Here is a 25,145-nt window from a genome sequence, read left to right on the forward strand (position 1 = left end):
ACATTAGATCACTTATATCTGGGTGGCTTTCAATGAAACTGTCCAATTTTGAGCAGTAGCTGCTTAAGAACTTCTAAAGGTTAAATCTTATTCAGCTAATCTGTACATAGGAACAAGTAACTGTCACATGCTTAACCTTTTGCAGATTAAAACTGTCTGCATAAAAGATGTGAAATGATCATTGTTGTAATTGTTGCAAGTAGGTATCTTGGCATTTTGTGTGGCAATATATCTCTTCTTCTGAGCAGCAATTTTATGCCCCAGGTCACTTGCTTGTTCATGTCTGCGATAAAAACCACTGTCTTTCATGAAAAATTATATTTCAAGACATCAAAACTGCTGAACTGGTTTCAGTGCAAAGGTTATTGGCTGTAACAGGAAGTTTTAGATTATTATTAGATTAATTTCTAACACGTCAGGAATTTATGAAATGTGGACACTGGAACTGACTTTTCATAGGAGAATAGAGAATAGGCAAAAATGATTTTTTTACTTCACATAGGCTGCAAACTGTCATTTGTGGAGACCGGAGAGAAATATAACACCTTATTAGTGTAAAAGTTAAACTCTGCTATTAGACTGGGTAGCAAAAACTGTTAAGTTAGCAAATGTGATATGGGAGGCAAAATGAGCAATTATCAAGGACTCCAACAGGGATTTGTTCACAGAGATGGAAGAAAACATACTTACAAAAATATGACATACTGAAGACTCCCCCAACAGCAAGTCTTTCCCCCACATTTATTGCACATGGGCTATATTTCATGGGAAAGAGGACTTGCAGAACTACCTCACAAATTCTACTAAGATCCTGTAGGGCAATGCCTTCATCTAAGGAGGCAATGTGCAGCGGAGTGCATCTTGATTGTCGGTAAGAGGGTCATTTTCAGGACACAGTGAAGCTGTGTGCAGTGCACTGACCTGAGCTATATAGTAGTTCATCTGCTGCACTTCTGTATTCCCAATGAATCTGGAGAGAGAGAATGCCAGCTACGCCATATTCTAAAGTGGATTGTCATGTGGATTTATCCATTCTGCATCCATTAAGCTACCCTTGAGAATAAGCACTTATCAGAACTCTTTGAAAGATGGCTTTTTACACTTTTGTTTTTTTAAAAAAAAACTTAGAGGAGATGTGGGAAAGCACAGATTCAAAAGAATGTGCGAGCAAGAAGATGCAGAAGCATCTAAAAATACACGCCATCTTTTAATAGCACATAATTCCGTGAAGTATTAATTAGAGAAGTAATTCTGCGAAAGCAGTACTACTGAGAATAAAAGTATATCGACCTCCAGGTGTTAAATTCCCCTGTTGCTTCTCCAGCTTTCTTAGATGAAAACAGGTCTAAACTTTAGGATCTTGGGAATAAAGCTTTGGTGCAAGATAATAAACCAACATGGTAAAGTGGTTATTTACTACTATATACATGCCACTACTGAGTAAGCCACTCTGATAAGTGGTGAGAATTTTACCACTATCAGGCTTCCGGGTTAGCGCGATCCGAGTAATGGCGGATTCCCTCCGAGCTCCGGAGGGAATCGGCTCCATTGCAGACGGGTCTTACCGCGACGGCGACGCGGGGACCCTTAGAAACCGCAGGCGCGGAAGCCTGCGGACCTGGTGACTCGGCGGGCACCTAAAGCGCCCCCCCGACCCACGAAGAGCCTTTTTAAAGGCTGCGGAGAGGGTACGGGGAGTGGCGTGGTGCTGTGAGTAGACCGCTACTGCAGTGGAGCGAAGCCGCGAGCCATGGCCGGAGACCGCTGACTTTCTTCCCTGAAATTCGGACTTTAATTAATCCGTGAGTAGATTGGAATTTGGACTCTAAAAAGTTTATCCTTGAATTCGGCACGATCGGGGGATGTGCTAAAGGGAAGTCCGCACCCCCCCTGCCTACAGAAAATTTAAAGCAAAGATCGGAGAACTAAGGTGGAGAGTTCTTTCCTTGGTGTTCTGTAAAAGATAATATTTGCACGAATTTGACAGAAGAAGATGTGTGCTGGAGAGTAAGAGTGGTTTTTTAGAAGTTTTTGTTTGAACCTCCCCAGACCCGGGGGTGTCCTTTATGTGAGCTGGAGAAAAAGGAACGAGGAGTTTGACAGCTGTCAAAGGAGCTGTCAAACGGGCAGCGAAAGTTAAAAACTCTATTATTTAACACTTTTTGGACTTAATTTGTTACATTTGAACTAAAGTGGTTGGAAATAAAGTAGGGAAATAACAAAGTAAAGGACTATTGGAAAAGACTACTAAGTAACTAGAATCCCCCTAGGGGAAACATTGAAACATTGCAATGGCTGCAGATGGAAAACTACAGGCAGAGTTAGAAAGAATGTTTTTTCTTGTGGGAAAACTGGAGGAGCAGACCACGGTCATGAGTAAACAACTCATAACCTTGAACTCTAAAATAAATGACTCTGCTGAAGGTACAATGGATTTGACTGGGGAAAAATCTGCAGCTGAATCAGAAGAGATAGCTTTGGAACAGGGGGAGAGTGAGCAAGGGCTAGTACAGATGGAGACTACCAACCACAAGCCTACATTGTTAGAATACAAAGAAGAAGACCCTTGGATTACAAATCTGCGAAAGATGCGAAAGAAGAGGGAGGAAGCCCCTGGAACATCTGGAATATCTGAATTTAAAAGAAATAAGAAATATGACTGGGGCTTCCTATTTGAGTATGGACTGGTTGATCTTCTGCAGCAGCTGGTGTCAAGTTCTTTGGATGGAAGAAATTCTGATGAGACTGAGCTGAAACTTCCCCGAAACCTGAGGACCAATGAGGAGGGATACCAACAAGATCGGCAAAGAGAGACTGACAAGGACTTAAAGGCCTCAGATGTGAGGAACCCGGGCTAAAAACTGTTGTTATGGATGTGGGGACACTTGGAAGGGACAGAAACCGGGGCTGGGGGGGGGGGAGAAGGAGAACTTGTTTTTAAATCTTTATGACTTTTGTGTTTGATTACTATGACCTACTTTTAAGATTAAAGGGAAATTCGTGGAAGGAACTCGAGTCGACCTTAGAAAAGGCTTTAATATTTTATAAGAAAATAGGATAAGTAAAATCTGGCCAAGTAAATGGTTTTTTTTAAAAAAAAACATATATATATATATATACAATAATAATATGCAAAGGATGAGAGATTTGAATTTGCTGAGTTAATGTAACTGAACTAGGATGTATGAAGGGGGGGTGGGGGGAGGTCAAGAACTGGGGTTAGGAAAGTAAGGTTATGAAATTTTATACGTGTTGTCTTTGTCTTTGTGTGTGTATGTTTGTCTTTATAAAATGTGAAAATTTAATAAAAATATTTTTTAAAAAAAGAGAATTTTACCACTATCATCACTTGGCAGGATAGTAGAGACAAGCCATTTGTTCATGCTTTGTAGTTACATACGCACTATGGTAAATGACCACTTGGTAAATGGTAATCTATATTTCCCATCTGATATCAGTTGAGATCCTCTGCTACATCAACTGCTGGTCAGGTTATACCTGCAATTAGCTTCGTATTTAACTGTTTTTACATAACCTCCGCAACTGCAAAAAAACCCCCCAAAAAACCATAACAATAATACAGCTTTAAATTATAATTCCTCAGAACATCTTCATAAAGTCATTGAGCTGCAAAGTGTCCATTTTTCAAATTATTTCTTCGTATTGCTATTAGACTCTCAGCTGTTTCACACATCATAGTGTATATAGATCCATACAGGCAAAGATACATAATCTTGAAATGCATGTAATACAATTTAGAGCTAGGTCAATAGCCCACTAACCTCTGTTAAGTTATGTACTTAGCAGAGGTTAAATGTTAAAACTTCATATAATGCTTCTTGTGGCCCATAATTCATTGGTCATCATTAACTGCTGTCTCTTCATGGAAATATTGGTTTTGTGATTGGAGAAAAATATTAGATAGTATAAAGAATTAAGGTTACAAACTAAACACACTTGTTACTGAGCATGCTCCAGTGAGCACTGTAAGACTTATTTATGAATAAACAAACAGAGAATTGTAACGCTGTGATCCTAAAAACCATTGCATGGGCGTCATTACTATGAACATAGTGGGAGTAACAAATCCCAGAGTATATATAAACATGTTTCTCCCTTGGCTGTAAATAGAAGCGTGATCCACATGTTTAGCTATAAATTGGATGAAAACAATTTTGGCACAGAAAGCATTTGAAAACAACTAGCTAGTAACATAAAATACTGTTCTTCAGCTCTCTTTCGGTCTTGTATAAACAAGAATGCGAATCTCGCTTCTATCAAAGCCAGGGAAAGGATCCTAGGTCAGAAAAGAGGGTTGGGTGAGAAACTATTCCAGATAATTGAGAAGACTGCTGGAACACCACCATTTTAGAAAACCTGAACCCCGTGTTTCCAACATAATTGTTATTATTTATTCATCTGTGCTAAATCATCATGTATTATTATTAAATTATATTGCACTATTGTTATTAATCTATTATCATTTCGAACAGGTGACTGAAGAGGCTGACAGGAGTGAAAACCATGAAAGTAAGGCCATGAATAATCAAGTACTTTTTTCTTGTTTTGAAAGACGGCACTTGATCACGTAAATAAATTCACTGGAAGTCCTGCAAGGAGGTAACAGATCAGCAGACCAGTGCTCCTCAGAGTGCATCCTCTTTGCAACGGAGAGCTGAAAGAGCACCCCCACACAAGAGGGGAATGAGCTGATCTTGCTAAATAAAATTTCTTTGTGTGTATATTGTGTGTGTGTGCAGCTGTATTCATTGTGCCCTGGGTTTCTGAGAGACAATATGCAACCAAACTATGTCGGGTGCTGGAGAAGAATTGACCAGTACATTGAGTCTGTAAACTGAATGAAAAATTCCTTTTGCAAACACCAAGGTTTCAGAGAGCAAGGGGCTCCGAGGCTGATACAATCACTGCTCTAATTCTTCAGCCAAATCCCAACAGAATGTGCTGCATGATATAGTCTATCACACGTATTCTATTTTCTTTACTATATATGAATACGGAAAAAGTCACATACCTAACTAAAATTTGTCATTGATTTTGCTCCATATTGATCTAGAGCAGAACCCAACATAGTTAGCAGAGTAAAAATATACAGTGGTACCTCGTGTTACATACGTTTCAGGTTACAGACTCCGCTAACCCAGAAATAGTACCTCGGGTTAAGAACTTTGCTTCAGGATGAAGACTTCCGGGTCGGCGCCATCGCCGAATGGCGGACTCCCTCCGAGCTCCGGAGGGAGTCGGCTGGGTAGGGGTCGGGTCCTGCCGTGCCGGCGACGCGGGGACCCTCAAAAACCATGGGCGGAGATGCCCATGGACTTGGTGACTCGGCGGGCACCGTTTGCGCCCCCCGACCCGCGAAGGAGCCTTTTTAAAGGCTGTGGAGCGGGTGACGGGGGGGGTGTGGTGCTGTGAGTCCAATGCTTCCCCTGCCCAGCGAAGCCGCATGCCATTCGGCGGAGAGCAACGACTTCTTCTTTGAAAATTTCGGATTTGGACTAAAAGGAACAACCCGTGAGTAAATTGATTGGACTTAAAAGGGAAATTTGATCTTTGAATTTGGAGCGAGCGGGGGGAGTGCAAAAAGGAAGTCCGCCCCTCCCTGTTGTAGATGGCTCAACGCAAGGATTTGACAACTAAGATCGAGAGATGAACTTGTTTACCTGAAAAAAAATTTTAACTTCACGAAGGGAAATTAAAATAATTGTGCTGGAGGAGAAGACTGATTTGTGGGAACTAAAATGCAACCCCCCCGGGAACCGGGAACGATCCGCTATGAGAGACTGGTGACGAGACACAGAAACTTTGACAGCTGTCAAAGTAGCTGTCAAAGCAGGAAAATAAAAGAGAACTTTGTTACGATGGCTTTGCTGGTTAGATTTGTTACAATTTGGACATAAATTATTGGAAATAAAGGCAACAAGTTATTTGACTTTTGGGTCTGATTTGGAAAGAAATTAAGTTACCATATTCCCTCTAGAGGGAGGCTGGGACATTGCAACAGTAGCAGCAAGTGGAAAAATACTATGAATTTGAGCAGGATCTGTTATCTCTTGGGAAAGCTGCAAAAACGAAGCATTATTTTGTCTACAGAGGTTTCTATACTAAAGGAGACAATGGATTTATCTATTGAAGAAAGGAAGGGACTTGACGCAAGTTATGTTCCTGAATAACAAAAGCCTCTGTGGAGAACAAGAAGTTTCTGAATTAGAAGGTTTCTGCAGCAGAACAGGAAAAAGCAACCTGAGGAATAAGAGCTGGACCAAATTTGAAGCCGGAGTATTTGGAACATCCAGACTTTAAAAGAACCAAGAAATAGAATTTAAGTTAGACTCTTAAACATAGAGGTCTGGATGGAAGAACAATGACTTTTTCTGAGAGTTTTTTCGAGATTGGACTTTCTGAAATTAAAAGCTATCAAAAGACGGCAAAGTGGAGTTGAGATATAGACGTGGATACACCAGGCTGGCAGTAGACAATGGATGAATTTTGGGGATTGGAACCGGGGAATGGGGGGGGGAGATTTGGAATCCAAAGGCTGTAAAATTATATATTATTTCTTTCTTTTCTTTTTTCATGTTTGTTGTTTGAAAATAGGGGAATTCGTGGAAGGGAAATGGGGCCGATCTTAGGGAATTATATAAAATATAAGGAGAAATGGTTCATTAAGATAAATAAGATAAATTAATTTGGAATAAATGGGTTATTTAAAATTACAAATAAGGTTTTAAAATTTGGGGTAAGAATCTGTGGAATCAATTTAAGGGAAATGGAATACAAGAGGGGGAGGGGGGGGAGTCCGGGAAAGATGCCACTGAAACCAAGTGTAAATCATATTTGTTTTTTCTTTTTTTCTTGCTATCTTTCCTTTATATTCTGGAAAATTTTTAATAAATATTATTAAAAAAAAAAAAAGAACTTTGCTTCAGGATGAGAACAGAACAGAAATTGTGCTCCGGTGGCGTGGCGGCAGCGGGAGGCCCCATTAGCTAAAGTGGTGCTTCAGGTTAAGAACCGTTTCAGGTTAAGAACGGACCTCCGGAACAAATTAAGTACTTAACCCGAGGTACCACTGTACAGTAAAAACATTGCAGGGTTCAAAATATTAAACCCAAGACAATCAACTTCATTCAGCAGAGCTTTTTTTTACTACTGAAGGTAAACGAACTTTACGGTCACAAATTCATACATCTTCAGGATCAGCACAGACCATAAGAAATCCAGCAGACTTAAACTTACAATAAGACTAAAACCTTAGCACTTAAGCATACTACCGGTATGTACAGAACACTACACCAGAAGGAAAGAGACAGAAAATGAAACCCAGGCCCCTTCTGGCCTATTATTATAGTCAGCATGACCTTGAGTGAAACAGAACCAGATTAAACCAGCTTAGCTTTTCTGAAGGAATAACCCAAACATCAGGAACCTTCTGCTCCTTTCTAGGCAGAGTAGAAACTTCCAGCTTGCACCAGCTTGTATCACACAGAGAAGCTTCCAGAACCTTCTTGAATCACTTAGAATAGACATGTCTATACTTTAAACCAATACTTTCTGTACCAAAAAATGTAAACCATGTCAAAATTATAGGCAGGTTTTGGTTTGAACACAGAGCCTCCCTGGTTATAGAATAGTAGAAAACTAACTATTAAGCAGGTTGTGGAGATTCTCCCCTTGGAATGATGTGAGAGGGAACTATGCCACATATATGAGAATCAGCCCAAATAAGCCATTGCTTCATGCTGCTACTATAACCAACTATAGCTTTTGTGGTACAGGAGGCAGAAAGCCAGTTCTGAGTATGGGGAAGGAAGCTAAATCCTTTGCACACTTTTGCAGCACCCTGGACAAATTCCTCTCTCTCAGTCTAGCTTACTTAAATTTTCTTGATAAATAAGAATGCTATATAACATGTCCAAAAGCCTTGGGACAGAGCAAGAAAGAAATCTAATCTAATCTAATCTATTTCAAATATTGCCTGCACATGCAGCCATTCATCACTCTGAGTTCTGTGCTAAATAGGTCCTTGTGGTCTTCATCTCATAACTGGTTCAAGGAGTTAGTTACAGTGGTACCTCAGTTTACGAACTTAATCCGTTCCGGAAGTCCGTTCTTAAACCAAAACCATTCTTAAACCGAGGTGTGCTTTCCCTAATGAGGCCTCCCGCCGCCAGTGCCCTTCCACCATTCAGATTCCGTTCTTATACCGAGATAAAGTTCTCAAACCAAGACACTATTTCCGGTTTTGTGGAGTTTGTAAACCAAATCATCTTAAACTGTACTGTTCTTAAACCAAGGTACCACTGTACTTTGGGGGAGGGGAGTGTACTGTTTTGTCATGCAATTATCCCATCTCATATTTCAGATAAGAGTGAGTTTCTTGCTTGAAAAGTACCCCATATTGAAATCTCACACATCAGAGAGAACGTATTGCTGCAGGAGTAGTCTTACATAAACTAGCCCTCATAGTGAAGAGAATAAGTATTGTTGCACTAGAGCCCTGTATCACATCATGTTTGATTTAGCCCTTGGTGGTGGTAGCTGTGACTGAGAATACAGGTGAGGAATAACCAACTTGGTGCTCCCTAGATGGGGACTACAACTCCCATCATCCCTGACCATTGGCTATGCTGATGGGGGCTGATGGGAGTTGTAGTGCAAAACATCTGAAATGTAGTAGTAGTAGTAGTAATAATAATAATAATAATAATAATAATAATTTATTATTTATACCCCGCCCATCTGGCTGGGCCTCCCCAGCCACTCTGGGCGGCTTCCAAAAAATAATAATATTAAAACACTGCAATACATCAAACATTAAAAGCTTCCCTAAACAGGGCTGCCTTCAGATGTCTTCTAAAAGTCTGGTAGTTGTTGTTCTCTTTGACATCTGGTGGGAGGGTGTTCCACAGGGAGGGCACCACTACCGAGAAGGCCCTCTGCCTGGTTCCCTGTAACTTGGCTTCTCGCAGTGAGGGAACCGCCGGAAGACCCTCGGTGCTGGACCTCAGTGTCCGGGTTGAACGATGGGGGTGGAGACGCTCCTTCAGGTATACTGGACCGAGGCCGTTTAGGGCTTTAAAGGTCAGCACCAACACTTTGAATTGTGCTCGGAAACGTACTGGGAGCCAATGTAGGTCTTTCAAGACCGGTGTTATATGGTCTCGGCGGCAGTACATTGGATACTCCTTACATAGGTGGTTTTAGATGTCTGATCAGCTGATCCAACATTCACTAGTTGTGTACCTATTTAAATAAGAGGTGGGCACTGAAAATCTCCTGCTCTATAGTAAAGCAAGTTGGAGCTGTTACTCAGACAGTGAAGAATGCAACAGTTGAGGTTAGAGGGTTTTTAAAGGAAGATTACTGAGAAACCACTTGCTTATCTATTTAAATATTACGCATTTACTGAAGACGCCATAAACTGGCTACATCTTGAACTTGCTCCTTTGTGCAGAGTTCTGTAGAAAGTGATTTCTGATCCACTGCAGCTCATCCTTAATTTTCTGTTTGTCCTTCTTCAACATGTGGGAGAAAACTAATTTCCCAAAGGAAACGACATTGTTCTAGCCTCATAAAGCAGTGAAGTTTTTATTCACAATACCAGACTCCATTTCCTCCCTCACTGTCAAAGGTCCTTGAATGTCTTGTTTCAGGCTAGGTTTAAAGCAGCACAGAAAGCAATAGTGGGCTTAAATTAATCTATTAATCAAGCAATTCATTAATTGCTGATTGAAAATTTAGATTTTAATTGGATTTTAATCAGACTTGACACCTGTGAAAAGGGTGTTGACTGCTGATGGCATTAAAGTAAACAATTCACACATCTTTCGATCAGGCAACATATTTAAGATTATTTTCGATACAATAAATACTGTGTTTGTGTTAATTAGGTGAGGGAAATTATCTTGATTAAATATGCTCCCCTATAATATGCTCTAAATCAGTAATGTTTATCTTAAACATATAAACATGATTTGAAAGAAAAACAATTAACTGACTAAAGAATTTAATTAAAAATGTAAGTGCCCTGAAGACTTCATAATCTAAAGACCATTGCCTATGTTATTATTGCAGGCATTTCCCCTCTAAACTATGTGTTCGGCATGTTTCCTAAGACAGACTATTCAACGTACCACTTTAAGACATGTAATAAAGACTGGTGCTTTTCAGTAAGGTCTTAGCCATGCCTACTCAGAAGTAAACCCCCCTGAGGTCAGTGGGGCTTGCTGCATGATAGCTAGAGGATTGCAGCCTCAACAACATGTCTGTGTCATTCACATTAAAAAGGGGAGGGGTGTCTTGTTTCTGCATCTAAAGATGAACACGAGAGGAGAGCTTCACTGTACTACTTCTGCCTCCCTTTTCCCAGCATGTACACAGCCATCCCAGGCACTTTTCCTGAGGGCCCCTTTTGATTCCCGCCACACCACTTTATATGTGACTACATGGACATAACCAAGGGGGGCAGGTTAGATCCACAAATATTATTGAAAAGCATTGAAGGTACTCAATTATCTGACATTCTGCCCTGACACACACCCCCAAAGCAGAAGCCTGCCCCCCGCAATGTCCTATTCATGGGATATTTTTACCCGTGACTTTGATTTCCCAAGGAAAGCTCAACAACGTTGGCTGCCCCCCCAAAAAATCTTGGCTATGCCCATGTGTGAATAGAGAAGACATGGGAGTCAGGTCACAATACTCTGAGTTTGACCAAGAGGGCAGATACAAACATGCTGAAAATCACATGGAAACTCATTTGCCTCTTCAGATTACAACCCAGAATCGTTCGTGCTCATCCTCAACATGCTACTGTCAATGTAGATTGATTTAGATTCTGCTGTTCGCAAGGGTGGGTGTGGTTACTTGATATGCATTTGAAAATTCTCCGCTTTATTAAGTTATTCCATACCCTCCAACATTTCTCTGATGAAATTAGGGACACCCTACCATACGGTCCAACATAGGGATGTCCTAAGGAAAAGTGGGGCATTCCGAGATCAAATCAGAAACTGGGATGGCTTTTGTAAATCCAGGACTGTCCTTATAAAATAGGGACACTTGGAGGGTCTGTTACCCACACCTTTTCCTCCTTGCACATGCCACAGGTGAATGAAGAGGGAAGCGGTGATTGTGGTCTTGGTATTTACACAGCCACAATGTCATTGGCCAGGTGTCCACACACATGCACATTCCCAAGACGGCCTGCAACTCTTTTCATGTTTTCAAATGGATACTCTGTTGGGCTAATGCACAATCAACCTGCAATGCTCTTTTTTATTTTCAGAATGAAAATGGTTGCTCAAAAACCAGTTTCACAGGCAAAAAATATGCAATGCATCCAGACTGTGCGTAGTCAGTCTCCGTTGATTCTAGAATAAAATGTTGTATATACACAACCTCAGTTTCTTGTGTGCACTAACAATTCTGGTTACTCACATGCTTCTTATTTTGGTTCATTTCCCTTTTAAGAACAAGAAAGAAAAGCATACCTTCTTTCCTTTCTTTCACTGGGGCCTGGAGGAGATATGGCAGCTGTGGCTTTTCGTCAAAGGTCAGCACAGAGCACAGCTAACAAAGTGTCAATAAAATACATTCTGACAGCAGTAGTCTCTGTCTGCCAATGCTAAATTAAGAGCTGTCCAACAAATTGGAAACCTTCACAAAACCAAATCAGGAATGTCCTCAATTGCACCATGGTTTCATTTCTGAAAAGAAATTTAGAGATCCTTAGGCAGCAGGCTCTGCCTTACTATCAATTAAGACGGAAGCATTTATTTGACTGTTTCATAGAACAAGGGAATATATGACTACGAAATAATTAAAGGAATTTGGTGCATTGTGAATCATGAGTCTGTCATTTAGTAATCAGCTTGTATGGAATCTCCTACAGCCAGACATTTATATTACATAGATTTCCTAGTGTCTGTTTGCTGTGAACACAAGACTAAGGACTTGACCTAATGCATTTGTAAGCAAGCAAGCAATTGCATTCTCTTTCTCACACACTACATGATAATCAGGAAATATATAAGAGACGCTTCTTTCTTTCAAGCTTTTGCTGTTAATTCTGGGTATGTAACTGATTGTTCTAAGGCATTCAGCTATTTAATATGAAAGGTTTACATTGTGTATCCTTCAAGATTAAATCAGAATTAGCTTTTAAACTTGAACCACCTTCTATTAGCTCTAATATATAAAGAAAGTCAACTACTGTAATACAAAATTCTGGAGCTATAGATGTTCTGTGCCTCTCGGTGCTGAAAATTACCTGCAGTTCCTTCTAGGCTACATACAATGGCCAGCTAGTGGAGCAGCGAAGGAAGAACGGTTTAGATCAAAATGTTTTCTTAGGAATATATCTTGCTTACAGAAATATTTGTGCATACAGGATATTGTTTTTGCTCTGTGCTTCCATACTTGACTCACATGCACTGAACATTATATTTGGTAATGAAAATGTAGAGACAGTTGAAGGAATTGTTTTGATTATTTGATGTTATTATTTAATTTCTATACAGCTTAATATATTAAAAATAGATCTGAGCAGTGTACAAAAAAACCTGAAGCAACAACACATAGCTTAAACAAAACATTACAAAAATACCCAGTTGTGTATAAAAATGTTACATTAATACAATTTTACTAATATATATTAGTAAATTCGTATATTAGTCCATTCATCAGTGGAAGACAGAAGTGCCTGGCGTGCTCTGGCCATGGGGTCACGAAGAGTCGGACACGACTAAACGACTAAACGACTAAACAACAATAAGTCAAATTTTCCTTCTGTCACACCCTCACTCTTAGTCTCCAGGTTTCTCACCAAGCAGGGTCCAAACTCTCAGCTCACTCACAAAAGTCTCACAACAAGAAGAGTTCCTGGAAACAGTGGACATCACTCTAGCCTAGACTTGTTTTTTATGGGCAGGCCCAAAGTGGCTGGTGATGTCCTAGACTAGGGTGATGTCCTCAGGCTGCCCACAACAATGTCCCATTCAGTTGCTCTCTCCACACCGTTCCCAGTACAGCAGGCTTGATGAGTTTCCCAGGGGGTCCAGAGGATGGGAAAAGGTCCCTCCTCCACTCACAGCTCTTTCTTCGCCCTCTGTCCTCTAATTCTCCTCCATGGGAAAGCCCATAGACATATTTGGCTAACACCACTACAATGGATGCTCCTGAACTGTATATAAATGCATGGAGCTGGACTTGTACGCCAAGTGTGTCTTGGATCCTAGCAGATTTGACTTCACAATGAACTGTGCTATTTTTCAGGTTGTTTCTGGCTGAGAAAAAATATATTTCTAGGTTCGCTGTGCTAGGAGGTGTTAGGTAGGGTGCACTTGTTTTCATGCAAAAAAATGTACAATTGCCATGTGCCCTTAATTCTAAATCATCGTTGTCCTGTGTATGTCTCTTATTCACACACTTCCATTGAAAATATAGGGGGTGCTTATGTCAGACCACATAAGATTACCCATATGGTTATTTATTTGCAAAACTTCAAACTTTTACCAAAACCAGAAGTTAATGTGTTAACCCTCAACAAATAAAAATTGGGGGAATTCCCTGTCACTTTTTATTGATGATATAATACAGCTTTCTATATAAAGGGCATTCTCATATTAAATTCTAAGGGTTTTTTAACAAAAAAAAATCAGTGTCAGCAGGTGGAAAATATGCAGCAGCTATTGCTTAGGTAATAAGCTAAGAATGAGCAAGTTAATCAAATCTATACACATATGTGGCTTTTTTTGTTTTTATCGCTCTGTTAAAATGATTAACTGTAGCTGCAGTCCTAAACACACTTACCTGGGAGTGAACTCCATTAACTCAATAGGACTTAATTCTGAGTAGACATGGTTAGGATTGAACTGCGACTTACCAAATCAATTATGTACTTTAAATAGATTTTTTAAAAATAGTGTGAAATGTGTATATATTTGAGCTATAAATTAAAATTTGACTAATTTATTTGTGGCTTGGGATAAATTATATTTTTTTAGTTTATACAGCATGTTTAAAAAGGCTTGTCTATGGAATACGTTCTGCCATTGTGACTAAGCACTTGGGGAAGTGGTTTGAACAGCAAAAATAAACGTAAAAAATAAAGTTTGAAATTCATTGTAAAAACTTCAGTAGGGAGTCTACACTGCCCTTTCAATAATAACAAATAACAAATATTTGTGCGTTACAGAAACAAAGTGGGGAAAGGAAGACGTCTGTAAGATGCAAAGTCTCGTGGAAATATCTGGGATGGAAGTAAATAATTAATAGCCTCAAGGAAGCATGCTAGACATTGCTTTTCCTGCTTTATAGTCATTAACAGCATTAAAACAACATCTTTCATTTCACTGGCAAATATGATGTCCATTACTAACATGAAAGAATTTTTCACTTGTGTTTAATTGGAAAAAAGTGCTTTTAATATTTTAATATTACCGTCAGCCAGAAAAAGCAGCTTCCTGTAGCCAGGACAGATGAGCAACAGGAGTTGGTAAAAGCTTCCAAAGCCATTTTTATTTTTATTTTTTTGCAATCTATGGCAGCTTCAGCCTGTCCTTCAATGAAGTTCTCTTCCAAAGCCAATAATTAAATTGATTCACCTTTAACAGCCTGATCCTATGCATATTTACTCAGAAATAAGAACCTGTATATTCAACAGGGTTTTCTACCACAAAAAAATGTACGTAGGTCTAATAAAAGTGAGCAATTCTTGTTATATTTCCAACTCACTCGAACTGTGTTCATTTTAACCTTCTATCACTGGCAGTGATGGGTGGTACCCATTGGGACTGGGGGCACAAAAGGAAGGGAAGGCAATAGTAGGTGCAGCTGGATCTAATGATAGGAGGAACCACAACCAATGACAGGCAGGGCCAACTAATTTTGTCCTGTCCTCCTCCCTACTGACTTATTCAAAGGCAACACTGAGAATAAGAATGAGAAAAGGTGACAGGCATTGCCCTTCTTGGGACTGGTTGTAAGAAAGCTGGCTAAGATTGGTGGGGCCACTGATCACTTGTGTTGCATCTGCCATTATAGTTCTCTTACTGCAGATTTGCATATTGAGCAAGGTATATTCTACATTTGGACTAATGATATTCCCACCTATGCACACAAATACTCACTAGTTATTAGCACTCCCAACTTTGGTACACTTGATTTTAGCCAAGGTTAACGTTGCACATGTGGGAAGAGTATGACATATAGATCACAAACATTATGTTTCAAACATGCATATATGGTGGTACAGTCACTTTCTTGAAAGTCAGGTTCAGATCCATGCTCGGCCATGAAGCTCCCCTGATGTGCAAGTTTCCTCTAAGCAGGGAACTTTTTTGCATAGAAGGAACATTTTAAGTATGATTTACACTGCAGAATGATATCACATCATTGTGCATAAAATCTAAAGCAGCTTTAAGGGAGTGCTGAGAAGATCTAAACATGAGGTTCCTATGTTGAAATTTTTGAACATCAAAACAAAAATGTGAAAAACAAGACCCTGAGAGAGAGAGAGAGATTTAGCATGGTGCGTTCATTATTCCAAACCACACAACAATATGGTCCTTATCTCTGAAAGCGTTTTTTACTGATACAGGGCCATGTTTGTATACAATACCAAACCACAAATTAGTACTACACACACACAAGCAAAAAGAAGACTGAATGAAGTGCTGGTCGGACTTGTATGCTTCCTCAACTCTCTCCTTTGGAGGAGTACTTTGCCATAGTTTGTTTGATTTCCCATGATTCCTGGTTTGATCTTAGGAACAAACCAGAGACAGCGGTTTGAACCAAACTCTAGTCAGTTTCAAAGCAAGCAAAATTCAAACCACAGGTTGTGAAGCTGCCTTGTTTGACTCAACATAGTTTGTTTTAAACCACAGCCCCTAGTTTGTTTGAAAGAACAAGACAGGAATCATGGGAAAATAAATTAACCTTGCTGGGGTCCTCCTTTCAGTTGCTTGGAAGTGAGCACACCCCTCTGCTTGTGCACACAGCACAAAACTATGGTTTAGCATTAGTACATATGAATGCAGTCTATTAATAAAGTGGCCTGGTTCACATGCCGCAGTAATCAAAGCCATGGCTTACTAGAACAGCACAAATGTGTGGGCTTCTGGAGAGAATCCTGATCACACTAACATTGTTCTTCCTTTTTTACTGCCACACCATGCTGAGCTGAGCCAATTTTTGGCTTAGCCTATCTTCCAAATCTGGGCTTATAATTAAGCTCTCTCCTCACTAATGATGAGCTTTAGCCTAGGATAAACCTTGGCTTGCTGTAATGTGCAACCAAGACAGTTGGCCCCACTGTGATATCCTTCTGTCAAGCAAAAGACTAACATAGGTTTGCTTAAGCTGCAGATGGTAATCACCAATTGGATGTGCATTCCAGAAAAAAAAGCCTCATGCAGATAACATCCTAACTGTTATTACAAGCAGGAGAGATTACAGCAAAGAGTGAAGCAATTTAAGAAAATTTTAATGTTTCCTTTCATACGCTCCGAAGTTTTACTTACTGCAGAAGATTATCTCAAGAGGTTTCTAACATCCATTAGATAGAAGCCGTACTCAGAAAGAAATACATGCTGCCCAATTCTTTCCCACATTTTCTCAAAACACAGCTTCTACCAAGTTCAGTGGAGCTTGCTCACTAGTAAGGATTGTTCTAGTACTTAGTTGAACATTACAATTTCCAGTGTGTGGGGAAACCAGTCACACTGCCCTAAAACCGCCTCTGGTTCATTCCAGGTGTTTGGTGCTCATGCAGGAGGCTCCCATACAGACCCAACCATGCTGCCACCCTGCTGTGCCTCTGTGCTGTTCCAATAAGTGGCAGCAGGGCTGCTGTCAGGAGGGCAGTGGTATGCAAGAATCCTACCATGCTGGCTGCTCCTTTCCTCATGCAGGCAAGTTTCCACATGACAATGTAGGCCTCAAAAATGCCAGTCTGTACCTTTCCCCATTTAATCTTCAAGTTCACCCTTTTAGAAGAAAATCCACTAAGTCTTTAAAAAAACAAAACATGTTGCCAATGACCCATTTTCAATATCTGAAGAAGCTATTTACAGTATTAAGCCCTCATCTGGAAGCACCAGCAGCCTTATTCAAGAGGGAATCTTCAGACAGCAAGGCTTCTATTACATTTCTGTCTAGAACCTCAAACCAATTTTGTCTGGAATTTCAATCTGATTTGCAGCAACTCTCTAAAGCGCTTGCACAACTGTAGTAAAGTGTACTTAAGATGCAACCAAATAGTAAAAGCGCTTTTTCAACTAAGATATTAGTTGTGTGTCAATGGAGAATGTGGTGAATTGACTGTAAACAAACTGTACATTATACACTTAAAAAAAATGCATACAGGAAATGCATAGAGTACATTTTATTGCTGTAACAATTACTTAGCGTTAACTACATCATTACCCAACAGTGAACTACGAGTATAGATTTTCCTCAAAGGAAAGGCATCTAAAATCATTATAATACAGCTGGGAATACAATGTTCATCTTATGCATTGTGCAGAACTGGAAAACACTGCCATTTCAGCATCAATTCATTTTTACGTAATACTCTGCAACTGGCAACCTATCAGGGAAATAACATTCCATCTATGGGAGTTATCTAGCTATGGGATCAGAAACATTTTGAACATCAAGCAATATGGTGCATGTTATGGACACGTTCAATAATATTGATGTATGCTGCATAAAAAGATATCCATGTAGTTGATCCCTGTGTGGCATGTACCAACACCGAAAATTCTCCAGTTGCTATTAGTTTCCCTCATCACATTTTAACTACCTACTGTTAACGAGGCCAGAAATAATTCTAATGACTGAGGAGGCCATCCTACAGTCACCTACCTGGAACTCAATGGGGGTTTGAACTCAATGGGGTTTACTTCTGAGTAGACATGGATCTATGGACCGCAATAAAGCTGTGTGCGCGAGTAGAGGTATATAGAATCGCACCGTATTCCATAAACGCATGACTACAAAGCACTATAAAAGGTTGCTATTTGGACAGCTTTCCTTTTTAAGTGAAGCAGTCTTCTAATGCTCTAAGCTCTTCTGTCATTAGCTTAAGTACCCAATCATCATAAATATATTCCAAAGCACAATAAGGCTTGCTCTTGCCACACAGAAAATTAAGACATTAAGAGCGTTGTCCTTTGCCACAAAATGACTTTCGCCTAAGTGTGTATTTTCCCATCTTATATTTGGGGATGGACAGCAACTGTGCTTAAAAAACAACAAAAGTCTGTCAAAGCCATTGAGCCTAAAATTAGATCCACGTCGTTTATCTTGGTGAGGGAGTACATCCTGGGAGGCAGGAATCCTGTAAATTTAAATAACAAGAGATTGCTCACCATAACGGACTGGGAGGGAAGGACAGTGTTGCATGTATGCACTTCCTGCAATCACAAACAGGCCTGTGCTTCTCGATGCAGACTGCCCTGTGGCGAAACTGCAAAGTTATCAATATCTGTGCTTTCAAGCTGGGGTGGGGAATTTGTGACTTATGGGCACATGTCGTCTCAGCTTGATTTCATGTGGCGTATAGGCATGGGGTGGTACAGAGAGAGAAAGAGAAGAATAAGACTTCATGGTTTTTCCTGCATCGTGATTTTTGCAGAGAGCGTGCGCACAAACACACACATTCGCAATATATTGCCTGGTCAAAAATTATCAAACTGATATCACGATATGGACCTCAAACCAGTTTTGGACGATATGATGCCCAGCCCTACTGAACAATATCCACTGACAGTACTATTACTATCATGTCACTATTCTGACGTATGCAGTCTTGAAACCATTGATCAAGATACCTGTTTTGTGATAAAATGCTATTTATGTAATATCAGCAATTAAGCCAAGCCCAGCTGTGCGGTGCTGATATTGCCAAGATTGCAGATTCGATCCCCAAATGGGATAACTGCCTATGGATTAGAGAGATAATCCTTGAAGTCCCTTCCAACTCTATGATCCTAATAAAAGGGTAAATCACACCTGTATATGACAATTTTAGAATTGAGTGTGGAATATAAATTATCTTTAGGCCTTGCCACAACAAACCAAGTAGCTCACACCATACACCTTTGTATTGCGTCTATGTTGACTGTTTTTGTGGTAAAAGCTAAGATAAAGTGCTTAGTTCAAAATAGGGTGATTCAGTGACGTGACCTATAACCTGATGAGTGATCATGAAACTAATAGATTTTCTGTGATATATAAAAGAGTACAATAGGCACAAGGCATGAAAAATCAGCGACATTAGATGAAATACAAAGGGACTCTAATTTTGAATACACTTGCAGACCAATCATGAGCAATAGCCTATTAAGTGTCACCATTGGGTTGCTGTCTAGGCAGATACATGACATTCACACAAGGCAACCAGCATCATTTTAAATCCATAAGAACCATCAAACAATTTGAATTACTGACAGATAATACCCAAGACTACTTAGCAAATTATGTTTAGATACTTTCTGAGTTCAACTAGCCTCCTGACTAGTTTTGTTATGTTACTTTCAATATTAAATACAGTCTGCAAAGAACACAATTTCCACTGTAAAGGAAATTAACAGTACAGTCCTATATGAATGTCTACTTAAAAATAAGTCCCAATGAGTTCAATGGGACTTATTCCCAGGTAAGTAGATATAGAATTACAGCCTCAATTTTTCTTCTCCCCTCGCCTTTCTGACCACAGAAAGCAACACAGCCTGAATATTATCATCCCTTCCTCTTCTTGTTGAGTAAAAAAACCTCTAAATTTTACAGTCTATAAGGATCTGAGAGTTTTAAAGCAGAAAACAATCTAGGAGTAATCATTATAGCTTAGCAGTAAGTCAAGAATGGGTATTTCTCAATGAAAAACACACATAATGTTAGCCACAGTATTTCCATCAGGAAAGCTATGACTAACTTTCGCAGGCTAGTAACATATTGTGTATTACATTTGCTCTTTAAAATTCCAAGGAGTTCAATGGGGTTTTCTTCTGAAATAAATGCTTTAGTTCTACATAACTGGTGCAGGATTACAGCCATTGTCTGGGTTTAAAAGATCCAACATTAAACAAGCATGCATGACATGATCACAATATCATTTTTTTAAAAGGGAAAATTCACTATCAGGCTTGTTTGCCCAGATCATTTTGATATATGTTCTGTGGGAAGAAGCGCAGCACCAAATACTACATACATTCTATATCAACAGAAAGTAGATCACGTGTACCATTAAGGAAATGAATTACTGCATATTTATTTTGTTATTGCATTTCTATCCCATCTTTACTCCAAGGAGTTCAGGGTGGCATGTGGTTTTCCCACTCTCCATATTATCCTCACAACAACCTTGTGAATTAAGTTTAGGCTAAAAGTTGGTTGACTGGCCCAAGGTCACCCTGTAAGCTTCATAGCCAAGTGGGGATTTGAACCCTGGCCTCCAAGGTCCCAGTCTGGCCACTCAACAACTCTTAAACATACCAGTACAACAAGAGATAAGACTACAAAGATCCCCCTTCTTCCAGAAGGTCAGTCTCATCATCATCCAAAAAACACCAGCCACCACCATACAAATTCCTACACTCCATGAAGCGTAATAGAAGCACCAGAACAGCATCCTTTGAAAGGAAGGACAAGCAGGGAAGGAATAGAACTCTCCTTAGCAAGCAATGGGTGACTTAAGATACACATGACCAAAAATTTAAACTAAAACACATTGTGGCTCCCTTTTACTCTACATCCAGTGCATTCCCCACCACTGGTTTGAGAAGTGGTGTCCACGACATTAGCTGCAATCCATATCTGTCCTGTGTTTTGATGCGTCTTCCCGAAAACCAGCTTTCATCTGAACTGAGAAAAAAAGAACCAACTAGCTGTAACGTGCACACAAGCCTGTATGCCTTAAAAAAACCCAGAACGTAGATACAACATAGTACAACCATTTCCATTCATTTCAACTCATGCATGTACTTAACTGTCTTTTGAAGCACATATAAAAAAGATTAAACTGTAAAGGCCGTATACAACAGAAAAACCAGCACAGTCTGAAGTGGCACTTGATAGTGGCACAAAGTGGTACCACACACACCACCTTCACGGCTGACACGAGTACTCTCGTACTAATAATACAAATGCAGATTGAAAAATTAGGGAGCAATAATCCATATACTAGATGGCATCAGCTGCCAACTACTGGACCCATTCCGGACTTTGGACCGCAAGCGCTTTGGAAGGTGGCGAAGAGGAAGAAGCGCTTTCCACCTGGAGTCATTAACGATATTTCTAGAAATGCTTTCTGGCCGCTGCCAAATGCTTCTTGGAAATGCAGTAATTTCTACAGGAACGGGCACAAGAACAGTCCAGGGTGAATGGGCAGGTAGGGCTGAAGAAAGAAAAAAAATGGGGGCAATGAGGCAGCAGTTGGGATGGTGGAAGGCAGAGCCAAACTGAGGTGAGGAAGAAGGTGGAAGCGGGAAAGCAGAGGGGTGCAGTGAGCAAAACAATCACGTTGAAGGAGGCGAGAGAAGGAGGAGGCAAGTAGAGCTGTGGTTTAGAAGATGCAGGGCAGGGGAGAGCAGAACTGAAATGCAAAATGTAAAAATGAAAGGATAGTGATAGGAGCTGCAGGGTGCAGAGACAAGAGACGGCATGAGGCACAGACCCAAGTGAGTTCTGAAGGATGGAAAGGGCGCGCATTGGGGGGGGGGGGGGTTCCCTGCAAGAAGGAAAGCCAAGCGGAAATTATTGGAGAGGGTAAGAATGGAACACTCTTTTATTATGATGATCAATATTTGCCTCCAGGTGTGGCCCTTCGTCATGAAAGGAGAGTCCCTGCCTCCTGCTCTCCCCTAAAACTCTGGGGCAGAAGTGAGATGGAGGACCTACCCTCAGCCGGCCACCCCTCAGCAACACCGATTTTCACACATATACAGACGCGCGCACACCCAAGTTGAAAACGGCATCCTCACCAGAGGGAGTCCAGGTCCCATTCCTGCAGGAGAGCCAGGTCGAAGCTGTCCATGGTGAGGTCGGAGGAAGGATATGTCATCGCTGCTCAGCTGCAACCGCGCAGCGCCCAAGGTGCATCTTAGCAGCGCCGCGGGTGGGCGAGGGGCGAGGAGAAGGAGAGACGGAGAGGGGGGGGGCTCTTCCCTGAGAGAGGAGGAGGGAGGAGGAGACGCAGCGGCTGCAAACCGTCTCCCCGCCTCGCTCTCAGGGAAGCGCCACCGCTGGCCCGCGCAAGCGGCTGCTCGCTCCTCTGGAGCGCCTTTCCCCTCAGCCGCCGCTCTCTGGCCGCTTCCTTCCTTCCCCTGCGCGCGCTCTTCTCGCCCTCTCGCTCTCCAGCGCGCGGGGATGTGTGCAGCGTGTGACTCGCTCAAGCTGGCGCCCTCGTTGGGAACGCTGCAGCAGCAGCAGCAGCCCTCAGCGGCTAGCTCCTCGCTGGAGGAGCCATGTGGTTTAAAAAAAAAAACGCACAGACAAAACAAAAAAAAAACACAAGAGAAGCCCGGTTTCTGCTTCTCTCTCTCTCTCTCCTCTGTCCCCGCTTTGTTTCCTTTCCGCGCTTCAACCCTCGCGGTTTTCTTTTCTCGCTCGCTTTTTCTTTAACTGCAACGGAAATCCGCTGCGCGTCGGTGTGCTCAGAACCAGAGGTGATAGCAAAACAATGCCACAAATGCTCAGGAGAAATCAGCACCGCTTACTTGAAGCTCTCTCACTTTTCTGTCAGAATAATAATGTAAATATGCCCATATCCCCTCCCCCGCCGCCCCACAGGCACCTACTCCTTTCTCGTGGGGATAAGGCAGAAGTCTCAGACAGGGGCCATTTGGTTCCTTCAGCAAGGAGAAAGGGTTGTGGGTTTTTTTATTTTGTTTCTGAGGTGAGGGAAAGCACCAGTCAGGAGTAATTGCGTCTACTTCCAGGCATCTCTCCCTGTCCAAATATTTCCAGATTTCTGCACATCCCACTTCCATAAAAATGAATCTCCTGCCTAACAATTTTCCCTTTTCTAAAATAAATGAGCAATAATAGGCTTTGGAAAGCTAAGGAGACTATAGACGCCTGACGCATCACACACAGACAAAAAGGGATTTAATATTCAGCTCAGCCATTCAGAACCCACCTTTCCCAAGTGCCATAGTCCCATAGCAACCAATCATGTAATAATGCAATACATTCCTCAAATCAGCATTTTAGGAATGGTCACGTGTGTAAACCCAGTTCAGTCAGAAAGTACGCAGCCGGTACAAATTAAAATAGCCCTGAGTGTGATCAGGTGAAGCAATTTGGGATGGAGAACCTGTGGCCCTCCAGGTGTTGTTGGTCTCCTATTCCCATCAGCCCTGGTTGCAATGGTGTGCTGGTCCCGGGGGAAAGGTACCGTGATCGTAGTCAGAGTTCACGAGATGAGAGGCGAGGTCCGAAACAGGGAGCCGGGCGGGGAACAGGAACGCTGGGAGGTCAGAAGCAGAAGGCTGGGCAGGGAACAGGAACGCTGGAAGGTCAGGAACAGGAGGCCGAGCAGGGAACAGGAACACTGGAAAGTCTGAAGCCAACAATGACGTTGCTCCCGCAACCTGGGACCGGGCTGACTGACCTTTATCTTCTTCTAAGGCCAGGGGCGGCCCCGGCCCCCAGGAGCCCCGCCTCCTCTGGCCTTAAGGCGAGCACTCCTCCTGGGAGCAACCAGTTCCCTTCGCCTCTCTGCCCTAAGCCTCTGTAGTTCAGGAGAGGCCGAAGGGTTACTGGGCCCCGGAGGAGGCTCACCTGTAGCCACTGAGTCCTCAAGCACCTCTGGGGCCAGAAGGGTTTCACCTGGTGCCTGCTCCTGAAGATCTGACACAGGTGCAGGCTCCTCAGAATCTAGGCCTTGCCCCAGTTCAGCCGGCCCTGGAGGCGGGGACTCCTGTGCAGGCTGGGATTCCTCTGGTTCAGCCTCTGAATCGGAATCCCAGGCCATCACACCATCCCCCCTCCCAGCCCCCCCCCCTCAATTGAGGGTCCGGACCCGGCTTGCCGGGGTACGCCGCATGGAACTCTCGGAGGCAGGCAGGCGCGTGGACGTTGGCAGCTGGTTCCCAGGAACGGTCCTCCGGTCCATACCCCTTCCAGTCAATGAGATACTGCAGCTTTCCCCTGCGGTATCGGGAGTCCAGAATGCGTTCCACCTCGTACTCAGGCTCTCCCTGAACCAAAACTGGCTGCGGTCGGGGACTGTTCGGATGGAACTCGTCGGGTGGGGCCACCGGACTCAGAAGGGACCTGTGGAAGACCGGGTGAACCCTCAGGGTTGCGGGCAACCGGAGACGGAATGCCACAGGAGAGACTTGGTCCACGATAGGAAACGGGCCGGTGAAACGGGCGTCCAACTTCCGCGAAGGTCGAGAGGGGTGGAGGTGGCAAGTGGAGAGCCATACCAGGTCACCGACGCAAAGTTCCGGCCCCACCTGGCGGTGGCGGTCGGCCTGGGCCTTGTACGCCTCCTTGGCCTGGTGCAGTTGCTCCACCAAAAGCTGTTGCTGGGACTGGAGCTCTTGAAGCCACTCCGTCACCGCAGGGACCGCGGATGCCGGCAGCACATCTGGAAACAGCCGTGGATGATAACCATAACTGGCCTGGAACGGGGTCTGCTGGGTGGACGCATTCACCGCGTTGTTGTAGGCAAACTCCGCCAATGCCAGGTGGTCGACCCAGTCATCCTGCTGGTAGCTGCAGTAACACCGGAGATACTGCTCCAGCACCGCGTTCGCCCGTTCCGTCTGGCCATCGGTCTGTGGGTGGTAGGCTGACGAGAGGCAGACCTCTGTCCCGAGGGTCTGGTGCAATGCTCGCCAGAACCGGGATGTGAACTGAACGCCCCGGTTGGACACCACACGCTCAGGTAGGCCATGCAGGCAGAAGACATGCTGAAGGTACAGCTGAGCGGTTTCCTTGGCTGTGGGTACAGATGGGCAGGGGGCACAGTGCACCATCTTAGTGAAATGGTCGGAGAAAACTAGAAGGCAGGTACAGCCACGAGACGGGGGTAAGTCCACTACAAAGTCCAGCGAAACCGTGTGCCAAGGACGTGGTGGAACTGGCAATGGCTGAAGTAGGCTGGG

The 25,145-nt window shown here is 42.4% G+C and overlaps 1 protein-coding gene across 4 annotated transcripts in view; it reads right to left on the reverse strand.

The window, feature by feature from the left end:
* The window catches only part of AFF3 (ALF transcription elongation factor 3), a 242,227-nt gene that overhangs the window by 203,778 nt on the left and 13,304 nt on the right, over positions 1 to 25,145 (reverse strand). For 2 of the 4 annotated variants that reach the window (XM_079972472.1, XM_079972471.1), the window contains exon 1: positions 22,011 to 22,702. The exons of 1 other annotated variant lie outside the window; for it this stretch is intronic. In XM_079972472.1, coding sequence (XP_079828598.1) covers positions 22,011 to 22,090 — 80 coding nt within the window. In that variant the 5' untranslated portion in view covers positions 22,091 to 22,702. Of the gene's footprint in view, positions 1 to 22,010; positions 22,703 to 25,145 lie in introns of those variants that run through there. One more of the 4 variants, XM_079972470.1, reaches the window with a different exon arrangement.

The sequence above is a fragment of the Podarcis cretensis genome (genome assembly GCF_951804945.1).
Source record: "Podarcis cretensis genome assembly, chromosome: 4".
NCBI classification, from domain to species: Eukaryota; Metazoa; Chordata; class Lepidosauria; order Squamata; family Lacertidae; genus Podarcis; species Podarcis cretensis.